This window comes from Hemitrygon akajei, unplaced genomic scaffold, assembly GCF_048418815.1.
Source record: "Hemitrygon akajei unplaced genomic scaffold, sHemAka1.3 Scf000096, whole genome shotgun sequence".
NCBI classification, from domain to species: Eukaryota; Metazoa; Chordata; class Chondrichthyes; order Myliobatiformes; family Dasyatidae; genus Hemitrygon; species Hemitrygon akajei.
In genome coordinates, this window is record NW_027331982.1 from 2,087,542 (window position 1) to 2,114,431 (window position 26,890).

General features: G+C 41.9%; 1 protein-coding gene across 1 annotated transcript in view; it reads left to right on the top strand.

The window, feature by feature from the left end:
- LOC140723010 (uncharacterized) overlaps positions 1 to 26,827 on the top strand; it is a 28,503-nt gene extending 1,676 nt beyond the window's left edge. The window contains exons 2-7 of the mRNA XM_073037641.1: positions 7,812 to 7,908; positions 10,353 to 10,640; positions 11,205 to 11,371; positions 14,387 to 14,558; positions 14,655 to 14,720; positions 26,166 to 26,827. Of these exons, the coding sequence (XP_072893742.1) occupies positions 7,899 to 7,908; positions 10,353 to 10,640; positions 11,205 to 11,371; positions 14,387 to 14,558; positions 14,655 to 14,720; positions 26,166 to 26,827 (1,365 nt within the window). The 5' untranslated portion in view covers positions 7,812 to 7,898. The remainder of the gene's footprint in view (positions 1 to 7,811; positions 7,909 to 10,352; positions 10,641 to 11,204; positions 11,372 to 14,386; positions 14,559 to 14,654; positions 14,721 to 26,165) is intronic.
- Positions 26,828 to 26,890: the final 63 nt, after the last annotated feature.

Consider the following 26,890-nt stretch of genomic DNA (forward strand, 5'->3'; position numbering starts at 1 on the left):
GGTGTAGAGGGTAGGGAGGGAGGTCCAAGGTACATTGTATTTATTGCAAGAGTTATAGGGTATAAGAATGAAAATGACCTTAACAGTTATTTGGGCTTTGTTGAGATTGTACCTGGAATATGGTGTAAAATCCCCCTCCCCATACTAACATGGGTTATACAGACCAAAGAACAAACTGCCGGAGGAACTCAGTGGGTCGGGCAGCATCTGTGGAGGGAAATGGATCGTCAACATTTCGGGCCGAGACCCTCCCTCTGGACTGAGAGTGGATGGGAAATAGTCAGAGAAAAGAGTTGAGGGGTGGGGATGGGGCAAGAGCTGGGGAGAGAGAGGTGGATCCAGGTGAGGGGGGAGGTGGGAAGGTGCTGATAGTGACAGGGGTGGGAGGTGAGTGGTTGGGGCATCACAGGGCTGCAGAAGATGGGAATTAATTCCATAGAGGATCAACAAAGAGGTCAGAGAGTATTTGTTATAGAGAGTGCAAGGAAGATTCACCAGACTGATCCCTGGGGTGGTGGGGTCATCATGTGAAGAAAGATCAAATGCGATAACCCTTTCATTTGGAGAATCGAGGACTGAGAGGTGAACACATTGAAATGCACAACATCATGATCGGTTGAACCAGGGATCCCAGTCTCTGAAAAAGGGGGTGGACTGTCCGGTACTGAGATGAGGGGAAACGTCTCCACTCCGAGAGTGGTGAATGTCTGTAAATCCCCTCCACAGAGGACGGTGAAGACTCGGTGATCGTCCCCACATAAAACAGAGGCCGGCAGATGTGTGGAGAGCGAAGGGATTGAGGAAATGAGGATTGGGCAGAAACATGAGGCTGAGATCGGAAAGCATCCGCCATCTTGCTGATGGTTTGGTCAGGGACGAGGGGCTTTTTCTCACCTGATGTTTCAGTGTTCCTGTCCAGTGAGGCCAGAGGAATGTGAATAGAAATTAGAAACATAGAAAAACTACAGTAGAATACGGCCCTTTGACTCACAATAATGGGCTGAACATCTCCGTATCTTAGAAATTACCCTGGGTTAACCATAGCCCTCTATTCTTCTGAGCTCCATGTACCTCTCCAGGGGTCTCTTTAAAGACCCTATTGTATCCACCTCCACCGCCGCCGCTGGCAGCCCAGTCCACGCACTCAGTACTCTCTACGTGAAAAAAAAAACTTACCCCTGACATCTCCTCTTCCAAGCAATTAAAACTGTGCCGCCTTGTGCTAGCCATTTCAGCCATGGGAGAAAACCTCTGTCTATCCACACCATCAATGCCTCTCATCATGTTATACACCTCTATCAGGTCACCTCATCCTCCATCGCTCCAAGGAGAATAGGCCGCATTCACTCAACCTATTCTCATAAGGCATGCTACACAATCCAGGCATCATCCTTGTAAATCTCCTCTGCACCTTTTCTATGGTTTCCACGTCCTTCCTGTAGTGAGGAGAACAGAACTGAGCACAGTACTCCAAGTGGGGTCTGATCAGGGTCCTATATAGCTGCAATATTACCTCTTGGCTCCTAAATTCAACTCCACAATTGATGAAGGCCAATACACCGTATGCCTTCTTAACCACAGGGTCAACCTGCACAGCTGCTTTGAGCATCCTGTGGACTTGGACCCCAAAATCCCTCTGATCCTCCACACTGCCAAGAGTCTTACCATTAATACTATATTCTGCCATCATATTTGACCTACCAAAATGAACCACCTCACACTTCTTTGGGTTGAACTCCATCTGCCACTTCTCAGCCAGGTTTTGCATTCTATCAATGTCCCGTTGTAACCTCTGACAACCCTCCACACTATGCACAACATCCCCAACCTTTGTGTCATCAGCAAACTTATTAATCCTTCCCTCCACTTCCTCATCCAGATCAGTTATAAAAATCATGAAAAGTAAGGGTCCCAGAATAGATTCCTGAGGCCCACCACTGGTCACCGAATTAGTGCTTATAAACATAAAATGATTTAAATGAGACTTGCGCAGTTCCTGTTTGTGTCTGACTTCTGTGTCGGACCGGATGGGAACTGAACCCAAAACTCCGTTCGTTGTGGAAGTGGGTCAGCAGTGGGATTGGCATCGGGAGGGGTTTCTTCTCTGCGGGGCAAGACCAACAATTTTCCTTCGGTGAGTATTGAAGCCTGTCCCGAGCGGGAGGTCTGACATTGGGGAGTGAGTTAACTTTCCCGAACTCAAACAAGAGAAAATCTGCAGAAGCTGGAAATGCGAGCAACGCGCACAAAATGCTGGAGGAACTCAGCAGGTCGGACAGCATATAGGGGAAGAATACAGTCGACACTACTGGCCGAAACCCTTCAGCAGGACTGGAGAATAAAAGGTGGGGGTGGGGAAGGGAGAGAGAAACACAAGGTGATCGGTGAAACCTGATGGGGGAGGGGATGAACTTTCCCGAACTGGCGGCCTCACCTCGCTTCCTTCACAGAATCTGCTGGGGTCGGTCCGGGTTGTGAGACCTTCACACTGAACCGTCTGAGATGAGCTGCCGCTCAGCCCCTGTTGTTCTGGTCCTATTAGCAGGATGAAGTAAAACATGTTTCTATCTTGTTACTGACAGAGAATCGTACAATTTGTGTTCCGTGTGTTATCTGAATGTACTTGCCTGTGATACTGCCACAAGTCAGTGTTTCTCTGTCCCTGTACCTTCCCGTACTTGTGCACTTGACAATAAATTCAACAGGACCTGAGAAATATCAGTGAGATTTGATTAGTGATGATCATCTTGGCAGCTCGGTAGGTCGAATGTATGAGACAGTACACTGTTAAATGCAAAACCCTGAACAGTGTTGATGATCAGAGGGAGACGCTTCACTGAACTCAGAGAAATTTCTTTAGCCAGTGTGGGTGAATTTGTGGAATTAGCACAGGCAGCTTTGGAGGCCAGGTTGGGGGTATTTAAGGCGGAGATTGATAGGTTGTTAATTGGTTATGGTGAGAAGGCTGGGGAGTGGTGCTGAAGAGGGAAAAAGGATCAGACATGATTGAATGCCGGAACAGACTCGATGAGCCAAATGGCCTAATTATGCTCGTATGTCTTAAAGAATCGGTTCATTGTCGGGGAGACCCACCCACGGTCTGGTGATACGTATGTAATGACTGTTGTGTCTTCTCCCTAATGGTGTGGGTGAGAAAGGAGAATGTCCCGGGTTGTGGGGATCTTTGATTTTACCGAGGGAGCGGGAAGTCCAGAAGGAGTTCACTTAGGGGAGACTGGTTTCTGTGATGAGCTGATCTGTGTCCGTAACTTTGCAGTTCCTTGTGGTCATGGGCAAAGCAGTTGCCATACCAAGGCGTAAAGTATCCGGATGGAAAACTTTTTATGGTGCATTGATAAAATTTGGTGATTGGCAAAGCGTATATGACAAAGTTCATACAGTTTGTTCTAGCATTGTAATTTTGGTATCTTTTATACAGTGGTATTCTGGCGAGCATTTGGTCCATAATGACAGACGAGGATGCTGCTTAATCTCAATAATGGTTTTATTATGATAAACGCAAAAAGACTGGGCACCGTGACCCGGAGAGTGAACCCAACCAGTCTCCAACAGATGGGAGAGTTGACCATCACACACCCCTACAGTTAGTCTGACCCACAAACAACACGAGCAAATTACTGTATAACCCAGGGTAAAATGTAGCAATAAATGAACTGGAAATTCCCACCATAATCTCGCAAATGCATTTTAACACAAGAACAACGAACAGTGCTGGTCATTAGGAATGCAGGGGTGGGTTGTCGAACACGACCTCACCCACTCCCCAGAGCAGCACAGTATGTTTCATTAATTCGGTAGCCATGTATTGCTTGAGAACCATCAGTGATCACCCTTGATCCCTTCTCCCACCTGGTTCCATCTGCTTACTTCCCACCTCATTCAGCCCATGTGCAGCATGTATGCCACCACCTCAGTGATATATATCAACCATCTTGTTCAACCTCTGTCCTGTCTCTATCCCACCACCTCAATGATATATATCAACCATCTTGTCTAACCTCTGTCCAGTCTGTATCCCACCAATGATTAGATATCAACAATATTTCTCCTCCATTGTCTTCATTATGAAGTATTTTGTCTCACTAAGTTATTTCTGTAATCGGTGTTTGTTACCTGGAACTACCAGAGGATTTATTGAATGCAGCATGAGGAAGGGTAAAGACAGTCATTACAATTTTAGTTTCAACATTACATAATGGCCATTATGTTACTCTTTCTGGTAAGGTAATTTGCTGTATTTAAAGTTGAATTTTAAAGATAAAGTTAAAATTTGAAGTTATTTTCTTTTTCAGTCATTTTTGGAGAGCCACTTTCTCTATTGCCAGAGTAACAGCCCACCAGATGTGCAGTGAGTGGTGAATATTTTTTCACTCTCTGCTCACCGTCTCTCAGTGAGAGTTAATGGCCTCAGGAGTAGATGTAACAGCTTGATAGTGCGGTGGGGAGGATGTTGTGAGCATTGACTGTGTCGACTGTATTAACCCTGTGTTTGAATGATGAGAAAACTAATGAATGTGGGCATTTCATTTGTGCAAATTTGTACAGACCGTCACAAACATCTTGTAATCAGTCAATAGTTGTGCATCATTTGAAGTAAAAAGATAAAATGCTGTAACCGTTCAGCAGATTGGGCAGCATCTTGGACAGTTCCAGTTCTGATACTGGCTCTTCCACAGTTTCTCTTTCCACAGATCCAATCTGATGTACCGAGTTTCCAGCTGTTTAATTTCAATTTTATATTAAAAGCATTTTATTCCTATTAGTTTACAGGAAATGTGATGGGCAATTGTGCTGGGCAAGATCCCACTTAACAATAAGATAATAAAATGTGTTCAGTTTAGCTGTTGGAGACGATGTGAAATATATCTCTGGTATCTAGTGACCCACACCTAGGTTTTCCAACCTGATCGCTGTCTTGGTCAGAGGATCATCAGGTTCCCATTCTGCCACAGGTTGAGGTAGGAGTGTTAGTTTTTGAACTCTGAATGGCAGAGTCACTGCAGCATTTTACTGGCAACAAAGAGTCCTGGGAAAATTGGTGCTTGGGCTATTATCCTGGGATGGAGACTCTGGGCTTAGGGAACTCCCAGTATTTGGGATTTGGCCCAGGTCACTACTTCTGCAGATGTTCCTTCTTCCACAATGAATCAGAAATCTGAGGCAGCTGGGCATTGGTTGTTGGAGAATCCCTGATGTGGGATGATGTGCGAGGATTCCAGGGTCAGTAAGTGGCAGATTCAGCTGTGTGGCCCTGTGAGATTGGGTCCTGGGATATCACAGATTTTGACCTGGGTAAACTGGCTCTGGGGATCAAGCTACTTGGGCTTATGAGGTGCTGAGCGAGTATTTCTGGTCTGGTCTCAGTTGCTTGTTTCTGGAGTTCCTTCAGAAAAAATAACTGCTAATTTAATTAGAGAATTGAGTTCTCATTCCATCCCTCACAGGGTGATGTGGTCATTAAATGTTTGTAGCAGTAGAATTGGACTCAGGAGATTCAGTGGTTAAACCAAGTTTGGAGTTTCCCCCTCACTGTCACCTATCCGTTAGTCAATGGTTCTGGGCTTTGTGCTCAATGCAGTTCAGAGGGACAATGGTGGGGGGTGGGGGGATGAAATGTATGGTTAAGTAAACTTACCAGGTGCTGACAAGCTTGAATACAGTGGATCTGGAGAGGCTGTTTTCATTAGATGGGGAGGCTGCGATCTGTGAGCACAGACTCAGAATAAAGAAGCTTCCCTTTAAAACTGAGACCCATTTATTCTAACACTGGTCCTTTAGACTTTACATTTCTGCACCAAGGAAGGTAGGAAATAGCTGGAGCGGGATTGAATAAATATAGAGGTGCCAGTTGCAATTACTCCAGGTTTGCTAATATGCTGTCAGCATCCCAGATCTGTGAAGCCACACACATTCCCTCATATTGTTTGCTCATTTCAAACTCTTATCAGTTCTGCTGTTTCCTTGCTTGGCTGTGTTAGGTCACAATAATCTCAAAATGCATTGAGAATTTCTTCCCTTTATAAGAGGCCGCAGTTGTTTCCTGCTGTAGTGATTGCAGAAATGTGGAATTACCATGAACTACAGCAACATGTCATTATATCGTCATGCAAGCCTCTGCTAAGAGCAAACCCTCTTGAAGCCAAATGTCCCAGCACCACATTTCATTGTCCTAACTAGCAAATGCCAACCAATAATTTACATTTACATACCCTGTCGTCATCAAGTACTTTTCTACTAATAAATTGTCGAAACCTGCGAATCTGTGATTAAGCAGAATTAGCTTTTACAATGAAGTTATGTTCACCTTTGACCCTGTACCAAAGGCGTAGATTATATCTGTACTTGAGTTGAACAAACGTTCTTGCAGCCAGGACTGCTGAAGCTGCCGGGGTCGGTTTAAACTCAGTCATTGTGGGATGGGAACCAGAGTGTTTGGTCAGATGATAGAAGAGTTGATATAAAGGTAGATGCTAAGTTCACAGAGATTGTGGAAGGATCGGTTGTGGACAGGGCGTCATGTAGTCAGTTGGAAATGTCTTTAATTCAATACAATATGTATTAAGAATACGTGTAACTTAGAACATGGATGGTACATGTTATCACCATTACATAGACCTGACTGTTACAAGGGCAGGATTGGTGTTTGATGCTCCAGGTTTTAGTTGTTTCATAATACATATGGGGGGGGGGGGGGGTGAAAGGGGGAGAATTGTCTTTACTAATTAGGGATCGTATGACAGCTACATAAACAGAGGACATCAATGTAGGTGAAAGTCAGAAACGGGAAGGGGGCTATCATTCTGTAAGTATTCTAACGATGGGTGACCTTTTTGAGACAGTGACCACAACGCCCCAACTTTTATCATGGTCATGGACAAGGATATTAGCAGACAATACGAGGCAGTATTTAATCAGTGGATGGACAGTTACAATGGTATTCGAAGCATCTTGGGAGTGTAAACTGGGAAAACATTTTCAAAGGGAAATGCACAATGGAACTGTGAAGGTTGTTTCAGGAACACTTGAATGTGGTTCGGGGTAGGTTTGTTCCACACACAGTGAAAGAATGTTTATATAAATGAGCTGTGGTTCTCAAGAGATGAGAACATTTAAGCAAGAGGGAAATGGAAGCATTATTTAGGTTTAGGAAGCAACATTCGAGCAAGGCTCTAGAGAATTATAAGGTAGCCTGGAAGGAGCTTAAGAAGTGACTTAGAGGTTGAAAGGAATGTGAGGAGTCCTTTGGAAGTTGGATAAACGAAAGCCCGAGGTGTTGCAAGGACACAAAATTAGTAGATGGTACTCATGATGAAGATTATTGTAGCTTATAGGGGATCTAAATGGGCAGAGAAGATTGCAAAACCAACACGAGCAGCAATGGTTTCATGCAGAGGCTGGTGATGATGCAGAGGGACCTGCCAGAGGAAGTGGATAAGGCAGGCACGATTGTATAATTCTAGAAGTTGGGATGTGAAGATGGAATGAAGAGGCCTGGAGGGAAATGGGCCCAACTTAGAAAATAAGGACCATCTGTGTGGGCACTGTGGTCAGCATTGTCTCAATGGGCTGAAGTGTCTGTGTCTGTGCTCTCTTGCTCTGTGACTCTATCAGTAGGATGTAACAGATATCACTGGACAGACATACAGACATGGTGTGGGAGTTGATGTTAACAGGGAATGTTTGGTCCCTAAGCAAACTGCTGCTCTGATACAGAGGACGGCGATACTGTAACATTTGTAAAGTAATCCTACCCTCTCTGACTCCCTGTATGCTTGTTTTGTGTAATTCAGGGCATCACCAGTAGGTGGAGCTGTCCTGCATCGCGACCAAAGTGTAAACAAGAAGACGACAATCAACAACCGTCAGTCGGAATCAGAATGGCTACAGGTATGTTCACTGGGCTCATTATAATTAAACTTCTGCCCTGTTGGTGCACAGTAGTTCAGATGCAGAAACTTACACAGGCACTAACAGGGCAGAGAAAAGTTTCATCAGGCAGTGCCACTGATCCCACTGGTAAAGTGGCTTTGTGTAATCGATCAATCCAACAGTTCCAGTGTAGGGACCTGACACCAGTAATGGTCGAATGACTCCGCTCACCAGGTAAAGCTTCATCTGAGTGAAAGGAGCCAGAGACACTGAATCAGCAGGTTGAGAGTGAAACACTAACAGGAATGTGACAGCGGTGTTGTTTGTTATGTAAAAGTCCAGGTTCAGGGTTTGTTACACATCAGGGCCTGTTTAGAGGTGAAAGACATCTCCAACTTTTATTTATAAAATTCAGAGACAGGTGATAAGAGCATTTCCGGGATTTCAGAGATTCTGTGATAATACAACATTTCAGGTTTTGTCAGGACAGCTATCAACTCCCCCCTCAATGCGCAAAGTAGATGAGGGGAATTTTCCAAACTCTGTTTTCTGTAGCCGAGCCGAGAACATTGCCAGCCTTGGAAATGGCTGAGGATCAGGAGATACTTCATTTTAGATAAAGTTGTGGTCTGCTTCAGTGCATCACTGTCTGGTATGGAGGGGCTACTGCACAGGACCGAAAGAAGCTGCAGAAGGTTGTAAATCTAGTCAGCTCCATCTTGGGTACTTGCCTACAAATTTCCTAAGATATCTTTAGGAAACGGGGTCTCAGAAAGGCAGCGTCCATTATTAAGGACCTCCAGCACCCAGGGCATGCCCTTTTCTGACTGTTACCATCAGAAAGCAGGTACAAAAGCCTGAAGGTATACAACTCAGTGATTCAGGAGCAGCTCCTTCCCCTCTGCCATCCAATTCCTAAATGGACATCCAATCTTTGGACACTACCTTACTTTATTTTTAATATACATTCTTTATGATTTTGCATGTTTTAAAAAATCTATTCAATATACGTAATTAGTTTACTTATTTGTTTATTATATTTTATTTGATCCATTATTATTTGTTCCCTGCTAGATTATGTATTGCATGAACTGCTGCTAAGTTAAGAAATTTCACGTCACATGTCGGTGATAATAAACCTGATTCCGATTCTGTTTTAATACCCCAATCCATGCCTGGTCTGTGGCCAAATGGTGAACGTGAATTCTCAATATTTCCCTCTGGAGATGACTTGCTACCTGAATTTAAATACCCAGTATCTCTGATCGGAGACCCGGTATAACCAATGACCAACTGTCTCTGTCTCCGGCAGACATTGTGATTGTGCTCAACTCTGTGATTCCAGGTGGAATGAAAGAGATTACAGCCTGGAAACGGGTCCTTCGGCCCAACTAATTCATGCTGTTCTAAATGTCTCTGAGCTTGTCGAATTTCCCAGCAGCTTTTCCCAGATTTCCCTTGCAGACTTCTTCTATCCTTTTTCCTGCCACATATTCTCAACTTTGTAATTTTATTTGTGTTTACAGCCTCCCCTGGCTGCACGTAACCCGTCACCCGCAACATGAAAAAATGCCCCTTCAGTCCCTTTTAAATTTCTGCCCTTGAGTCTCAGACTCACCTACCCTGAGGAAAAGACTACGACCATCTACCCTATCTGCACCCTGATTATTTTATGTACGTGTGTAAGGTTACCCTTCCAGCTCCCATGATCCGTGGCAAATTGTCCCAGCCGAACCATATAACACAAAAACCAAACAGCCCCGCCCAGTAATGTACTTGTCAATCTCCTCTGCACTCTCCAGCTGAATCACACCCATCTTATAGATTAGCAACTGCAAGAGGGAGACTTGAAGTTTAGCTCCTGGAACTTCACTCAAGACTCTCCCTTTGCCAATGACTTGTATAGTTGTTCCATGACGATCACCATTCAGGAGACGGGATGGGACCCGGGGACCAGGCATCATGGGCTTCAAGGTTATGGTCAGTCTGTAACCCAGGGGACTGGACATTGTTCCTCTCAAGGCAGTGGTCATTCTGTGACACTGGGGACAAGACAATGTGTGACAAAGCAAACGGAGAACGTGTGATCTAGAGGATCGGACAATGAGTAATCCAGTGGCTTGTCTGTGAATGACACAGGTGACTGGACAGTTTGTGATCCAGGGAGATTTATGCTTGTGGAAGATAATCCCAGTGATAATTCTTGGTATCACCCGGGAATTAACTAATGCGTATTCCGATATCAGTATTACTGTGTCTTTCCAGTTCCTTTTCTGGGAGTGGATGTTTCCAGACACCGGCTTATCGGAATGGTCACCTGGCAAGAATTGTGGTTCACATTTACCAGCACAGTCCCACTCCAAATCTGGTCAGCCGGAGTCTTGGCTCCATTGCAGACACCCATTGTTAATCCTTGTTTAAGTAGACATTTTTCTAAACCTGCAATTCATCATTTATTTCAGGTGGGAAATTGAATCGGATACGGAAAGTACTCAAGAGGTTTTTTCCAGGCAACCCATTGAGGGAAGATGATCGGGCCACGGGAAGCAAGATACCAAAGCAGGGTCAGACTGAGAGCAATGTCCCAATGGAAAGTGGTCCGACCGCAGAGAAGGAGGAGCAAATTCAGCCCAGAGACAGTGAATTCAGAGACACCAATCAGGAATCTGGAACCAGCACAAGAGAGGCGACCGCCTGTCAGCTCGGAAGCTCATTGATCACGGAATTGTCCAGTCCCCACCAAGGAGCAGGTGAGTGAAACATGAGGGTGATGTGCTTGTAGAATGAGGCGGGAAGCGGGTAAATGCTATTCCTTGTTGGAGGGTTGTTCAGAAAGGTGAAATGTGTGGGGGTGGTGTATGTGGTGTAGTGGGGCACCCGTTACCCCACTACAGGAAATGTAGTACCTGCTCTGATGATTTCCAGGATGTGTTTCAGAGGAAATGCAGCTATCCGGATAAGGGAATATGAGTTATGAGAAATGTATTCACCAGGATGGAGAGAGTATCTCTGGGAAGTGACTATCATCGACATTCCCAACATTTATTGCCCATCTTAAACTGAAATCAGTGAGTGGGTGGGACAGTAGGAGAGACAGGTTTCTAGGGAATATGTTCCTTCTGGGTAACGTCATGCCCAGCGCATTGATGGGTCGGTTTTAAGGCCAGTGTTGGAGCTTAGGGCAAAATACGTGTTTCCAGCTGAAAGCAAGTGAACACTGAGGTTCAAGACATGACTGGTTTGTTGAGTTGGGTGAGAGCAGTGGAGCCAAGTGATATTTGAGTTTGTGATTACATTCCCTTTTATATTCCCAGAGCCAGAGTTTACAATCTCCGACCTCCTGGCAGAGGGGGAGGAGTATCAACTGTACCAACTGACAAAGTTCTACAGAGACAGACTGGAACAAGCGATTGAAGAAAAGGTTGAAAGACTCGGTTGGATGTTGACAAAGGAGGGACATTTCAGTAGAGAAGAAAATGAGGTGAGTATAGTTTGTGTATTGTCACCGAACTGCTGGTATCATAGGTAATAGTGATCGATATTAATCTCCTGCACATTCTAGGCATTCTACATGGCAATGGAGACTTTGATCTCTGACTTGTCTCCAGCAGATCTGGTTTCAGCTGTTAAGGTGGGGAAGCACTGGGAACTGCAGGTTCAGCATCACCTTTTCCTCTCACACCTGCTGTATTTATCAGTGTGATATAAGAGCAGTGACTGCATATCTGGACTGTTGAACAGGCATTCAGTCTAAATTTAATTTAGCATCTTATCAGGACCGTCGGTCAAATTCACCTCAGCTCATTAATCCAGGATGAATATTAAACTGGCAGATTGTAAATGGGGTCAACTGGCTTCACTGCGGTATTTGAGGGAGGGAAACCTGCTTACCACCACTGGTCTGATCTCCATCTGAGTTCCCAAACAATGAGTGGCTGACGTGTCACAGTCAGAGAAAAGTACAGCATAGAAACAGGCCATTTGGCCCATCTGTTACATACTGGACTACTGAAACTGCCTATTACCATTGTCTTGCACTGGGCCATGGTGCTCTATACCCTTATCATTCATGTATCTAACCAGACTTCTCTTAACCGCTTGTACTTCTTGCACTGCTGTTCCACACTCTCTCCACCCCGAGTGAAGAAGTTTCCCTCGTGTGTCCCTTGTACTTTTCGCCCTTCATCCTTTACTGAAGACCTCCTGTAGTAGTACTTCTTTACTTCGATACAAAATGTCTTTTTGCATTTTCCTCATCTATACCTGTCATATTTTTGTGTACAGTACCTCTATCAAATCTCCCCTCAATTTTCTACATTCCAAGGTGTAATGTATTCAATCTTTTCCTATAACTCAAGTCCTGCAGTCCCGGCAACATCCTTGTAAATTTTTTCGGGACTCTTTCAACCTTCTTTACATCTGTCCTCTAAGTAGGTGATTGGATCTGCACACAATACTGAAAGCTAGGCCTCCCCAAAGTTTTATACACGTTCAACATCATATCTCATCTCCAGTACTCAGTATTTTAATTTATGAAGGCTAGTGTGCCAAATCCTTTCTGTCCGATCTATCAACCTTTGCTGCCACTTGTAATGAATTATGGACCTGTATTCCCAGATCACTTTGTTCTACTACACTCCTCCGTGCCCTGCCGGTCACTGTATAACATCGACCCTTCCAAAATGCAATGCGTCACACTTGTCTGCATTAAATTGCATCTGACATTTTTCAGCTCATTTCTCAGCTGGTTTAGAAACCACTGCAAGCTTTGGTTGTCTTCCTCTCTCTCCACCACACGTCCCCACTCTTGGTGTCATCTGCAAATTTGCTGATCCATTTAACCACATTTTCATCCAGATTATTGACATCGATGACACACAACAATGGACCCAACAACAATCTCTGCGGCACTGCACGTGTTGCAAACTCCCAGTCAGAGATGCAACAGTCCATAACCACTCTTTGTCTTCTTCCAAAAAGCCATTGTCCACTCCAATTTACCTGTTATCTTGAATGCTGAGCATCTGAGCTTTCTTGACCACCCTCCTGTGCGGTACCTTGTCAAATGCCGTGCTGAAGTCCATGCAGACAACACCACTTCCTTCGGTTCATCTAATTTTTCTGGTACCTTCCTGGACCAACTTTAAGATTGTTTAGACATGAACTACCACACACCAAGCTGATATCTCATTTCCCCAAAAATCAAACGTTAGTCCTGAAAGGGCATATATATCAGGTGAACCTTGTGTTGAGTTATTTCACATTATTAGCTAGTCTTCCTTCATATTCTGTCTACTTAATGGCTTTTTAGTTGGCTTCTGCTGGTTAGTAAAATCTTCCCAGTTTTCCAGCTTTCCTCTATACTTTGCTATATTCTATGTCCTCTCCTTTGCTTTTGTGCTGCATTGACTTTCTCATCAGTCATGGTCGATCATCCTTACTTTGGAATAGTTCTTCACATTTGGGAGTATTTACCTCTACCTGCGCCTTCTGAATCGCTCCCAGAATCCTCATCTATTCCTGCTTTGTTGTTGCCTCTGCTAGTGTCCTCTTCCAATTTATTTTTGCCCAGATCCTCTCTCATGCCTCTGAAATTCCTTTATTCCACTGTAATACGGATACATCTAACTTTACCTTCTCCCTCTCAAACTGCAGTGTGAGTTCTGATATTTGATGATCACTGTCTCTTAAGGGTTTATTTACCTTGGGCTCCCCAACTAAATCTGGTGCAATACACAACACCAAATCCAGATCCGCCTTTCCTCTAGTGGGCTCAACCATAGGCTTCTCTCAAAAGCCATCTCACAGGCATTCTATAAATTCCCTCTCTTGGGATTCAGCACCAACCTGATTTTCTAAAAGTTAACTGCATATTGAAATTCCTCATGACTATTTTAACATTGAGCATTATACATGCCTCTTCTGTCTCCCACTGTAATTTGTAGTCCACATCTTGGTTACTGTTAAGAGGCCTGCATATAATTTCCATCAGGGTCACTTTACCTGTGCAGTTTCTTAACATCTACATCATTCAATTTGATATCACCTCTTTTTCAGGAATTTTCATTTTTCATGACAACAGAGTCTGCCCAACCCTTTCACCTACCTGCCTATCCTTTCGATTAAATATTTATCCAAATATTTGATGTCATTAAAATATTGGATGTAAACACCCAAATATGATTTTCTTTCAGCCATAATTCTGTTCTTTTTGTCATATTTTTTGGATATAATGTTGCACATTGATGGATCGAGGAAAATAATCACGTTACATATACTGCAGGGTGTCAGTAAATCCTTATTCCTTCACACTATTGATTGAGAATTTCCTTCAGTTACTGTTTCTCTGTTAATGACTGAACCCAGGGAGGATGAGGCAGCAGCCCAGTGACTGCATCTGTTCTGAAGCTACTGGGATCATGAACAGATATTTTCCTGCACATTCTCCATGTCTGTCTGTCTGCTCCACAATTAATTCATTGTTTTCCTTTTATAGAAAGTCACTGAACTGACAGAGAGGGGAAACCGGGCAGAGAGTTCCAGACTCTTCCTCAGTTTGGTGAATGGCAAAGGCTCCCGGGCCCGGAGGGCGATGTGGGAATCCTTTGTGATGTGGAGGACTGAGTTACCGAAGTTGGACAGAATACTGAGGGAAATACAGGAACTCGGTATGTTAAAACCACGTACTGACCATTAAGGCACATTGAAATATACAGTTGTAATTATTTTAGCTCTGTTTTTATGGACCATTTTTGTTTAAACAGGTCCTGATCCACAGGAATACATGAACATTGCTGGAGGGTTATCTGAGTTACCCACTCAACTAATAGGTGAGTGATGAAATGCACAGTTGAAATCACATCTCAAATGTTAGACTGTGACTTGGCAGAATCTGGGAATCAAATTTCTCCATGAATCATTCACTGATCTCTGGATTAATGTAACAAATCAGAAAATCTCTCGTTGCAACCTGAATATTCTATAATGTATTTTTTTCTATTAATCCAGCTGTTGGTTCTGCTGAAGCCTTCACTCCTGGTTCTAGTGTTCTGGGAATCTCCACACACCCCAGGCAGGCTTTTGATACATGGCATTTTCCTGTCGAGGTGCCTTTTTGATCTTCAGACCTTTCAGCTTCAAAAGCACCTTCTTCATCATAATAGCACTACACATGATTCTGCCCATTGATACGCTTTGATATTTTGCCATACTGTTGGTGACTTCTTCAGAGTTTGTTCGTCATTTCTTTTTCACCCATTACTACAAATCCGTCATCATTTTCAACTGGTCAATACTGTTATGGCACGGCAACAATGAATATAAAATTGAGACAGTCTTTTTTTTTATAACAAATAGAACATTTATTAAACACTGCTCAATAAAAAACCATAAGTAAACAAATGACTAATTTAACTGGAAGTCAGCTGCTATAAGGCAGCTCGAACAGTTCTTAAAGCGATAATGCAAAAACAGTTCTTAGAGCGATAATGCAAAAACCTTTCGAATAATTTCTCCACCGCAGTAATGTGTGCTTCCCAAGTATCATTTCCTGTAACATAATCGTCAATATAAGCATTTGTATCTTTCAATCCCTGAATCCCAGAATTAATCATCCACTGGAAAGTACCTGCGGCATTCTTCATCCCAAATGGAAGGACATTATATTCATATAACCCAGATGGAGTTACAGGTGCAGAAATCTCTCTACCTCTGTCTGTTAATGGAACACACCAATACCCTTTCAATAAATCAATCTTTGTAAGGAACTTTGCTTTTTCCACTTTATCTACACAATCATCTACTCCAGGAATTGGATATGCATCTGTTTTCGTTACAGCATTCACCTCCTTGTAATCCGTACAAAACTGAATATTAGAGTCTGACTTAGGCACCATAAGAGAAGGTGAACTCCAATTTGAGTTAGAAGGTCTAATAATATTATTCTCTAGCATATATTTATTTCCTTCTCAGCAAGTTCACATTTTCCCATGTTCATCCGATATGGATGTTGCTTTATGGCTTTGGCATCTCCAACATCTACATCATGTGAAGCTACTGTGGTTCTTATAGGAAAATCTGGAAATAAATCCTTATATTCAAAAATTAATTGCTTCATTTGCTGCTGCTTCTCTGGCTGTAAATGAGCTTTAACAAGTCCTGTAACTAACCCTGACCTTAAATTTACTCTATGCAAATTTACAGGTATAAGGGCACTCCCAACCCCTGGTATATAGCTTACCTCACCAGTGTCAGACTCATCATTAACCTTTAACATTGTCTAACATCAGTGATTGAAAAGCTCCAGTATTCCTAAGGATTTTTATTGGCAATGGAGTGGATCCATCTTTCAAGGATACAAATCCTTCAGTTATAAAATGATCATATCCCTTCTTAACATGGTCAGACTCTAACAAAGCTTCATTTGTGTTTATCAAACCCTGTGAATTTACAGGTGTTTCAGTGTGTTGCACACAAGCATCTGGGACTGCTTCCTTCTTCTTCTTCTTCTTCTTCTTCTTCTTCTTCTTCTTCTTCTTCTTCTTCAGTCGGAAACAGTTGGACCAGGTTTCTTACAATAATTACAAATGGGACCAAACTCTTTCCTTCACAGGTTTTCCTTCCTCCTTCCCCTTCTCACTAACTTCTGATTTAATTTCTGATTTACCTTGATACTGTGTTATTTTTCCTTTTAAAAGATCTGCCCTGAGGAAATTTAGTCTTGTGGATTAGAGCATACTCATCAGCTAATTTAGCAGTCCTGCAATGTAGCAGAGTCTCTCTTATTTAAGTATGTTCTTACTTCAACAGGGATGCTCCTTTTAAATTCCTCCAATAAAATCAGCTCTTTCAATTTATTATAGTCCCCATTTACATTTTTAGAGGAAACCCATCTCTCAAAACACACAGCTTTATCGTAGGCGAATTCCACATAAGCTTGTTTCACAGATTTCTTGAAAGTTTCTGAATCATTCTATATATGCTTCCGGAACTAGCTCATACGCCTTTAAAATGTGCAGTTTCACAGTATCATAATCAAGTGTTTGCTCAGCAGTTAAAGCTGTATAAACTTGTTATGCTTTGTCTTTAATTACACTCTGTAACAACACTGACCATTTCTCTTTCGGCCACTCTGAAATCAGAGTAATCATTTCAAAATGTTGAAAATATTTCTCTACGTCTGTTTCATTAAAAAAAGGGGGTCCAAGATAATTTCCTGACTAACAACAAATGTTTTTTCTAGAAGCAGATGACTGATTCTCGGACCTTAATTCCGCCATCGCAAATTCAAATTCTCTCTTTTTATTTTCAGCTTCTAACCTACATCGGTCCATGTCCACTTTACTTTGTCCTAACTTCATTTGTTTGATTAGTAACTGCATCTCTAGATTACTTACTGGAAACATATCTAAAATCAACTCATCAAAATCACCTGAATCTATGAAGTGTGACACAATTTTTCTCTGAATTACAGGCTTCGTTGTAGTCTTCAAAATACCTTTAAGTCCCAGCCTACTAACAATCTCAGATACATCACTCTTTTTTGCCTTCGCTAGTAACTCCGATGCCAGGAAGTCGTCAATATTCATTGTTGCTGAATACCACTCACAAGACAATCAATCAAAAGAATCAGGTATCCCCCGTTCCAAAACACCGACCAATAATTAAACAAGCATTTAAACTCAAATATGGTACATATCCCACAAGCCCCCAATTGTTATGGCACAGCAACAATGAATATATAATTGAGACAGATTTTTTTATAACAAAACATTTATTAAACACTGCTAATAAAAACAAAAGTAAACAAACAACTAACTTAACTGGAAGTCAGCTGCTATACGGCAGCTCGAACACTTCTTATAGTGATAATACAAAGACAGTTCTTAGAAGTAGTAATGAAAATGTCCAATTGATTTATACAGTCGCTTAGCATAGTTTTTCCTAGAAATAACGAACTCCTCACTGATGTCATGACGTTACTGCTGATCCCAGGTGAAATATGCCTTCCCTGAAGGACTCTCGGCGAAGGAGATAAAAAGGTTTAAAGGCACTGACCTTTCCTTGGTGAAAACTTGCTCCAGCCCTTTCTGCACTTTTACAGGGACTATCTTGGACTGCAGGTTACTAATTTCTTCTGAATAAAGATTAATTAAGGTTAAACCTATTTATCACTGTCAACACCAACTTTTTCTGATCCTTCAGGTTTCCCGTACTTCAACCGGACTTTAACCGGCAGTGATTTTCAGAACTGCCAGCACAACGATTCTCACAGAAGGAATTAAAGCTCCACTTTTAAAACAAAACTGCGTCATAACATCAAGTATGCAGCAGAACGGAGTCACTGACGAATTCAGCCATGAACTGACCTACGTCACAGGGAAGGGTCCTCTTTTATACCCTTTTGAGAAAAATTAGCACACGACCTCTCACTGGTGGGAAAATTACATCACTCCACCATCGCAGGACCATTACAACATGCCCAGCAGAGCCTCAATTACATCATGGTCATGTGACAGGCACAAGATACACACGGGTACGTAGCAATACCCTCCCTCTCCGTTCTTTTATTCTTCATATTTTTGGGAAAGAATAGATAACAATTTGGTATCCTCTCTTATTATTGACCATATCTGGCATTTCCTGCATATTCATGTATACCTTGGAGATTCTGACATGACACAAGCTGTACATTCCAGGTACCCAACACTTTGTAAAACGACCTACATGTTCCGCAAATGTACCCCATCTCACCTTAACCAAATGCCCTCTGGTATTAGACAATTTGGTCCTGGGAAAAACAAAATACAGACTGCCTACCCTAACTTTGCCTCTCTGTACCTTGTACACTTCTGTCAGTTCTCTCCTCAATCTTCAGAGTAAACAAACCAGGTTTATCAAACCTCTCCCTGCAGTATATGCTCTCAAATCCAAGCAGCTTCTCGATGAACCCATTCTGCACCCTTTCCAATCCTTGCAAAAGTTGGGAGATAAGAAATGAATGCAATGCTCCAGATGCAGCCTAAGGCCAGGGGCAGAATTAGGCCATTCGGCTCATCGAATTTGCTCCGTAATTCCTCTCAACCCCATTGTCTGGCCTTTTGCCAATAAACTTCGACACCCTTACTATTCGGGAACCTATCAACCTGATCTTTAAATATACCCAGTGCCTTGACTTCCACAGCCGTCTATGGCAATAATTTCACACATTCACCACCAGCCAGCGAAGTAAATTTCTCCTCATCTCTGTTCAAAATGGGTGTACTTCTATTCTGAGGATGTTCCCTCTGATCCTAGACTCCTCTATGCTAGGAAACATCCACTCCCCATCCATTCGATTTAGGCCTTTCAATCCTCGACATGTTTCAATGAGTTCCCTTGTTACTTTTCTAAATTCTAACAATAAAACGGTTCTCTATTATTTACACCCTTAATCCCGGGATCATTCCCATGAACTTCCTCTTCAATTTCATTCCCGAGATCATTCCTGAGAACCTCCTCACAATGTTAGAACATCTGTATTTGGGAATATTGTCCAAACCAATACCTTATCAAGCTTCAGAGTGACTTATTTGCAGTTAGATTATTGTGCTCTTGAAAAGAATTCTAAAATTGCCCATGCCTTCCTTACCAGCAACTAGATCTGCAAATTAACATTTGGGATATCCTTCCGAGATCTCATAAGTAAATTTTCACCTATGATTTCTGAGTTTGGTCCATGTTTAGAAAATGGTCTACCCCTTTGTTCCTTTTACCAAAGTGCATGATCATACATTTTCCAAAGATGTATATCATCTGCAACTTCTTTGCTCATTCTCTGTAACTGTACAAGTACTTGTACAGACTTGTACAGACAAACATGGCCACAAAGGCATCACTTTGGAGGGTGAATTCTCAGCCTAACTTGAGCTTTGTAATCCTGCAACATGACTTTCCAACTCTGAATTCAGATCCTGAACTAATTAAGACAAGCACACGACATGCCTTCTTTGCAACTTAAATCTTCCTGCAATTTAAATACACACTCCAAACCAGCCATTGAATCCGTTTTTGGGGATCTGTTAGCTTGGACCCCAAGATTTCTCTGCCTGTTAACACTGTTAATGGTCTTAACTTTAACAGTGCACTGAGATTTTATGTTTGATCTTGCAAAACTTTACTTTTGGTCGGTTTAAACACCAGAAGTCTTTTCTACTCCTACATCTGCAAGTAATCTATTTCCCACTATTTCCTTCGCTAGTCATCTGTTCTATCTGCAATACCACAAATCATTGTATGATCTGCAAAATTACTGACCCTTTCAACAACATTTTTTTTCAGGTAATTTTTAAATACAAATATGTGTATAGATGGCAGGTCCCATTATGTTTCCCCACAGAACATCATTGGACAAAGAACACCAGCCAGGATAAGCCTCCTTACCATCTGTCTGCTATCAAATTCCATTCAGAAATTAGTTGGCTAAGAAGAAGCTGTTCCTGAACCATTGAGTATACAGTAGCCCTCGTGTACTATAGAAGAAATATATCATCCAGTGGATGGGTATGAACATCCCCACATTCTGAACCATTGAGTATGCAGTAGCCCTCGTGTACTATAGAAGAAATATATCATCCAGTGGATGGGTATGAACATCCCCACATTCTGAACCGTTGAGTATGCAGTAGCCCCCGCGTACTATAGAAGAAAGAAATCATCCAGTGGATGAGTATGAACCTCCAAGGCAGACATCCCCACATTCTGAGCAGACTGGAGGTCGACAGGAACTGTCCAACACCTAGCTCAGACTTGGCTTAGAAGCAAAGAGGATCCTTGTAGCAATACAGGACCAGGTATTTGACACAGAGTTATCAAAAATACACAATAAAAGATCAACAAATTCAAGACAATAAATGCAGATAATGCCAAGAGTGACGAGAGACAATCTAACACATTACAGGATCCTGCAGCAGTTTACCACAATCTGATTACTTACTCTGGCAAAATCAAGTGGCAAAGATAGTTCACAAAAATAGTTGATAGATAATCATAGAATATGAAAGATTTTTGCTATTCTTCAGAGCTAGACATGCAAAATCATAATCTATGATCAGTTGTTCTGTAAATAATTTCATACCACAACGGCCTCCTTTCCGCTCCTCCATAATTATTGTTGTGGTTATTAGTAAGGAGATGCAGATTGTGTATATAAAATAGTCTTATTTCTTTAAGAGCCAAACATAACGTTGTAGGTGTGATCATTCAATGTTCTGATGAATGCAGAATTAAAGCTGTTCTTGAGGCTGGTGGTGTACAAAAATTTTGCTTTAAAATACAAATTGATAAAGACAACATACCAATCCATACACACAAGCCTGGTACACATTTAGAGTCAGAGTCCTACAGATCATACTGTGACCGATCCATTATCACAAATAAGGCAATCCATTATAACTGCCCGGGTGTAATTTTGCAGGATAAACAAGAAAAACAACATACTTAATAGATACAACCATTCCACAGATGTATAACATACAGAAATTAGTCAGTGAAAAACATCTGAAATATGCTGAATTAAAAGAGGAAATTGAAAACTGTGGAACCTGAACAGGGTATTCATTATCCCAATGGTAATATTGACAACTGTTGTCATAACAAAATCACTGCACTATAGTATTAAGCAATTAGGTCTACAAAACTAAAGAATAAGTAAACCATATAACCATATAACAATTACAGCACGGAAACAGGCCTTCTCGGCCCTTCTAGTCCATGCTGATGCTTACACTCACCTAGTCCCACTGGCCTGCACTCAGCCCATAACCCTCCATTCCTTTCCATTCCACATACCTATCCAATTTTACTTTAAATGACAATACTGATCCTGCCTCTACCACTTGTACTGGAAGCTCATTCCACACAGCTACCACTTTCTGAGTAAAGAAATTCCCCCTCATGTTACCCTTAAACTTTTTCCCCCAACTCTCAAATCATGTCTTGTTTGAATCTCCCCTACTCTCATTGGAAAAAGCCTATCCATGTCAACTCGATCTATCCCCCTCATTATTTTAAATACCTGTCAAGTCCCCCCTCAACCTTCTACGCTCCAAAGAATAAAGACCTAACTTGTACAACCTTTTCCTGTACAACTCCTATACTCAATGCTCTGATTTATAAAGGCCAGCATACCAAAAGCTTTCTTCACCACCCTATCCACATGAGATTCCAACTTCAGGGAACTATGCATCATTATCCCTAGGTCACTCTGTTCTACTGCATTCCCCAATGCCCTACCATTTACCATGTATGTCATGTTTGAATTATTCCTACCAAATGATAGCACCTCACACTTATCAGCATTAAACTCCATCTGCCATCTTTTAGCCCACTCTTGTAACTGACCTAAATCTCTCTGCAAGCTTTGAAAACCTACTTCATCATCCACAACGCCACCGACCTTAGTATCATTTGCATACTTACTAATCCAAATTTACCACCCCACCATCCAGATCATTAATGTATAGGACAAGCAACATTGGACCCAGTGCAGATCCCTGAGGCACACCACTGGTCACCGGCCTCCATCCTGACAAACAGTTATCCACCACTACTCTCTGGCATCTCCCATCTAGCCACTGTTGAATCCATTTTACTACAATATTAATACCTAACGATTGAACCTTCCTAACTAACCTTCCATGCATAACCTTGTCAAAGGCCTTACTGAGGTCCATATAGACAACATTCACTGCTTTACCCTCATCAACTTTCCTCGTAACCTCTTCAAAAAATTCAATAAGATTTGTCAAACATGACCTTCCACGTACAAATCCATGCTGACTATTCCTACTCAGACCCTGTCTATCCAGATAATTATATATGCCATCTCTAAGAATACTTAATTTACCCACCACTGACGTCAAACTTACAGCCCTATAGTTGCTAGGTTTACTCTTAGAACCGTTCTTATACAATGGAACCACGTAAGCAATATGCCAATCCTCCGGCACCATCCCCATTTCTAATGACATTTGAAATATTTCTGTCAGAGCCCCTGCTATTTCTACACCAAATTCCCTCAATGTCCTAGGGAATATCCTGTCAGGACCCAGAGATTTATCCATTTTTATATTCCTAAAAAGTGCCAGTGCTTCCTCCTCTTTAATGGTTATAGTTTCCATAACTTCCCTAATTGTTTCCCTTACCTTAAACAATTCATATCAATATCCTTCTCCTTAGTGAATACCGAAGAAAAGAAATTGTTCAAAATCTACCCCATCTCTTTTGGCTCCACACATAGCTGTCCACTCTGATTCTCTAAGGGACCAATTTTATCCTTCACTATCCTTTTGCTATTAATATAACTGTAGAACCCCTTCGGATTTATTTTCACCTTACTTGCCAAAGCAACCTCGTATCTTCTTTTAGCATTTCTAATTTCTTTTGTAAGATTCTTTTTACATTCTTTATATTCCTCGAGCACCTCATTTACTCCATGCTGCCTATATTTATTGTAGATCTCCCTCTTTTTCTGAACCAAGTTTCCAATATCCCTTGAAAACCATGACACTCTCAATCTTTTAACCTTTCCTTTCAACCTAACCAGAACATAAAGATTCTGTACCCTCAAAATTTCACCTTTAAATGACCTTCATTTCTCTATTACATCCTTGCCATAAAACAAATTGTCCCAATCCACTCCTTCTAAATCCATTTGCATCTCCTCAAAGTTAGCCTTTCTCCAATCAAAAATCTCAACACTGGGTCCAGTCCTATCCTTCTCCATAATTATATTGAAATTAATGGTATTGTGATCACTGGAGCCAAAGTGCTCCCCAACACATACCTCCATCACCTGACCTATCTCATTCCCTAACAGGGGATCCAACACTGCCCCTTCTCTAGTCGGTACCTCTATGTATTGCTGCAAAAAACTATCCTGCATACATTTTACAAACTCCAAACCATCCAGCTCTTTTACAGAATGGGCTTCCCAGTCTATGTGTGGAAAATTAAAATCGCCCACAATCACAACCCTGTGCTTACTACAAATATCTGCTACCTCCTTACAAATTTCTCCTCCAATTCTCATTCTCCATTAGGTGATCTATAATACACCCCTATTACACCTTTCACATTCTCAATTCCAGTCAATTAGTCTCCCTAGATGAGCCCTCTAATCTAACCTGCCAAAGCACCACTGTAATATTTTCTCAGACAAGCAATGCAACACCTCCTCCTCTTGCCCCTCCGATTCTATCACACCTGAAGCAACGAAATCCAGGAATATTTAGTTGCCAATCACACCCCTTCTGCAACCATGTTTCACTAATAGTTACAACATCATATTTCCAGGTATCAATCTATGCTCTAAGCTCATCCACCTTTCTTACAATACTCCTGGCATTAAAACAGATGTTTTTAAGAAACACTCCACCTCTTTCCAAAGCCACAATACTGAACAATGCTCTAACAGTTTGAATGTACCTATCAAATCAGAAATGAGTCTGCTTGGCTATGCCCTTGCTACAGGATTTTCCAGTTTAGGCTGAAAAAAATATAATTATCGAAAAACTTATTTCTAAAGCACTTTTCATCCAAAGGATGTCATTCAAACTGCATCACAATAAAAGACAAAATGTTGACAGTTTAAGCATGGTTCAATATAAATGTTTTGAGCTGGTGTTTAATAGTGATATCAATGTTTGCAAAAGTCTTTGTCTCTCTAGATATGTGCATATGTTGGCATGCAAATTTTGGGAACCCCTGGTCAAATTTGCTGTTACTGTGAACAGCTAAGCGAGTAAAAGATAACCTGATTTCTAAAAAGCATACAGTTAAAGAAAACACATTTTTTAAAAAATATTTCAAGCAAGAAAACTTTTTTAATTCCATCTTTTACAGTTTCAAAATAACAAAAAAGGAAAAGGGCCCAAAACAAAAGTTTGGGCACCCTGCATGGCAGTACTTAGTAACACACCCTTTGGCAAGTATCACAGCTTGTAAACACTTTTCGTAGCAAGCAAATTCTTGTTTGAGGGATTTTTACCCATTCTTCATTGCAAAAGACTTCTAGTTCTGTGAGATTATTCGGCTGTCTTGCATGCACTCTCTTTTGAGGTCTACCCACAGATTCTTGATAATGTTTAGGTTGGGGGACTGTGAGGGCCATGGCAAAACCTTCAGCTTGCACCTGTGAGGTAATCCAGTAAGGATCTTGAGGTGTGTTTAAGATCATTATCCTGTTCCATTTTATTTAATTTTAACTTCATCAGTCCAGAGGACGTTTCGAAAATGCATCAGGCTTGTTTAGATTATAACTGATGAAGTTAAAATAGAAGTTTTTGGCCGCAAAGAGCAAAGGTAGGTTTGGAGAAAAAAGGGTGCAGAATTTCATGAAAAGAACACCTCTTCAACTGTTAAGCATGGGGGTGGATCAATTATGCTTTGGGCTTGTGTTGCAGCCAGTGGCATGGGGAACATTTCACTGGTAGAGGGAAGAATGAATTCAATTAAATACCATGAAATTCTGAAAGCAATCATCACAACATCTGTAAAAAAGCTGAAGATGAAAAGAGGATGGCTTCTACAACAGGATAATGAGGCCTCATAATACAGCGTACCACACCCCCAGTACCAGACGGAACGCTACCATTTGCCAAGACTTAATCGCCCTCTCCCACAAACGTGACATAATCTCTGAGACATTTGTGGTCTCTTCCATTCACAGAGATTCCTTTCCATCTTTCTACATCTCCTCCATCACTCAGACTGAAAACTACTCATTTGGGTTATTGATCAGAAACTTCTCTGTGATTCTCCCCCAGAAGCTGCCGGACTTGAGTATTTCCTGCATATTCTGCTCCTGTTTTGATGCAAGAGCAGTGGACACCTGTGACTCCCCAATGTGCAGATTTGTCAAAATGCACAGTGTCCTGCTCTCCATATTTCTACGCCAGATCAGCATTAACATCATCTGTTAATGATGCAAACAATGCTTTAAATGTAGTGAAATGTTGTTGTAACGGGAGTGCAGTCAGGATTCTAGTAGGATATCGGGGGCATGTTCACCTTCACAAGTAATTAGTGTCAGAAGGTGAAGGTTGGACATTTTCCGGGACACCCATCACTGTCAGTTCTGGTGACTGTGAACAGAATTTTACTTTCTGTCCCAATATCTATGGAAGTATGAAATTAATTCATGTAATCTCAAACACTGAATGTTGAAATGCAGTTATAGTATTCTTTGTCAGTTGAGCCATTTAACATTTTGACAATGTTCTCTGTTTCCATGGAAGTTGTTCAACAGAAACACAAAGAGACTCTGCGGGCACAAACTGAAACACTGAGAGTGAAGACGATCCTGATGAGGGAGAAGGAGAAGGTTTTCCAGCTGGTTGATCGATACGCTGAGCTCACTGTCATTTCTACTGTTCGAGATCGGAGACTGGTGGAACATGAGCTGCTGGCAAGAGGCAGAGACCATGAAGAATTGAGAGAGAAACATCTCCGCAGAAAGCTGGAAAAAATCCGGACTGATCAGTTATTCCAGAGCAGCTTTTCCAGGAGTAAATCCAAATCTGGGAGTTCGGCAGCAGTGGCCGGAGTGCCGGGAATCGGGAAAACAACAATGGTACAAAAGATTGTTTATGACTGGGCCACAGGGAAAATATACCAGCAATTCCAGTTTGTCTTTAGTTTCAAGTTCCGGGATTTAAACTCCATTAATTGTAGAATTAACCTGAGGGAACTGATTGTGGATCAGTATCCATACTTCAGGAATATCCTGAGAGAGGTCTGGAAGAACCCAGAGGGGTTGCTGTTTATATTCGACGGTTTGGATGAATTCAAGCACAGAATCGATTTTGCTGACAGTCAGAGAGATACAGAACCCAAGCACCAATGTCCAGATCCCGAGTGGTGGTGTGAAGTGTCTGACATTGTGTACAGTTTAATCTAGCACAAGCTGCTCCCAGGGTGTTCAGTGCTGGTGACCACCCGCCCCACTGCGTTACATTTATTG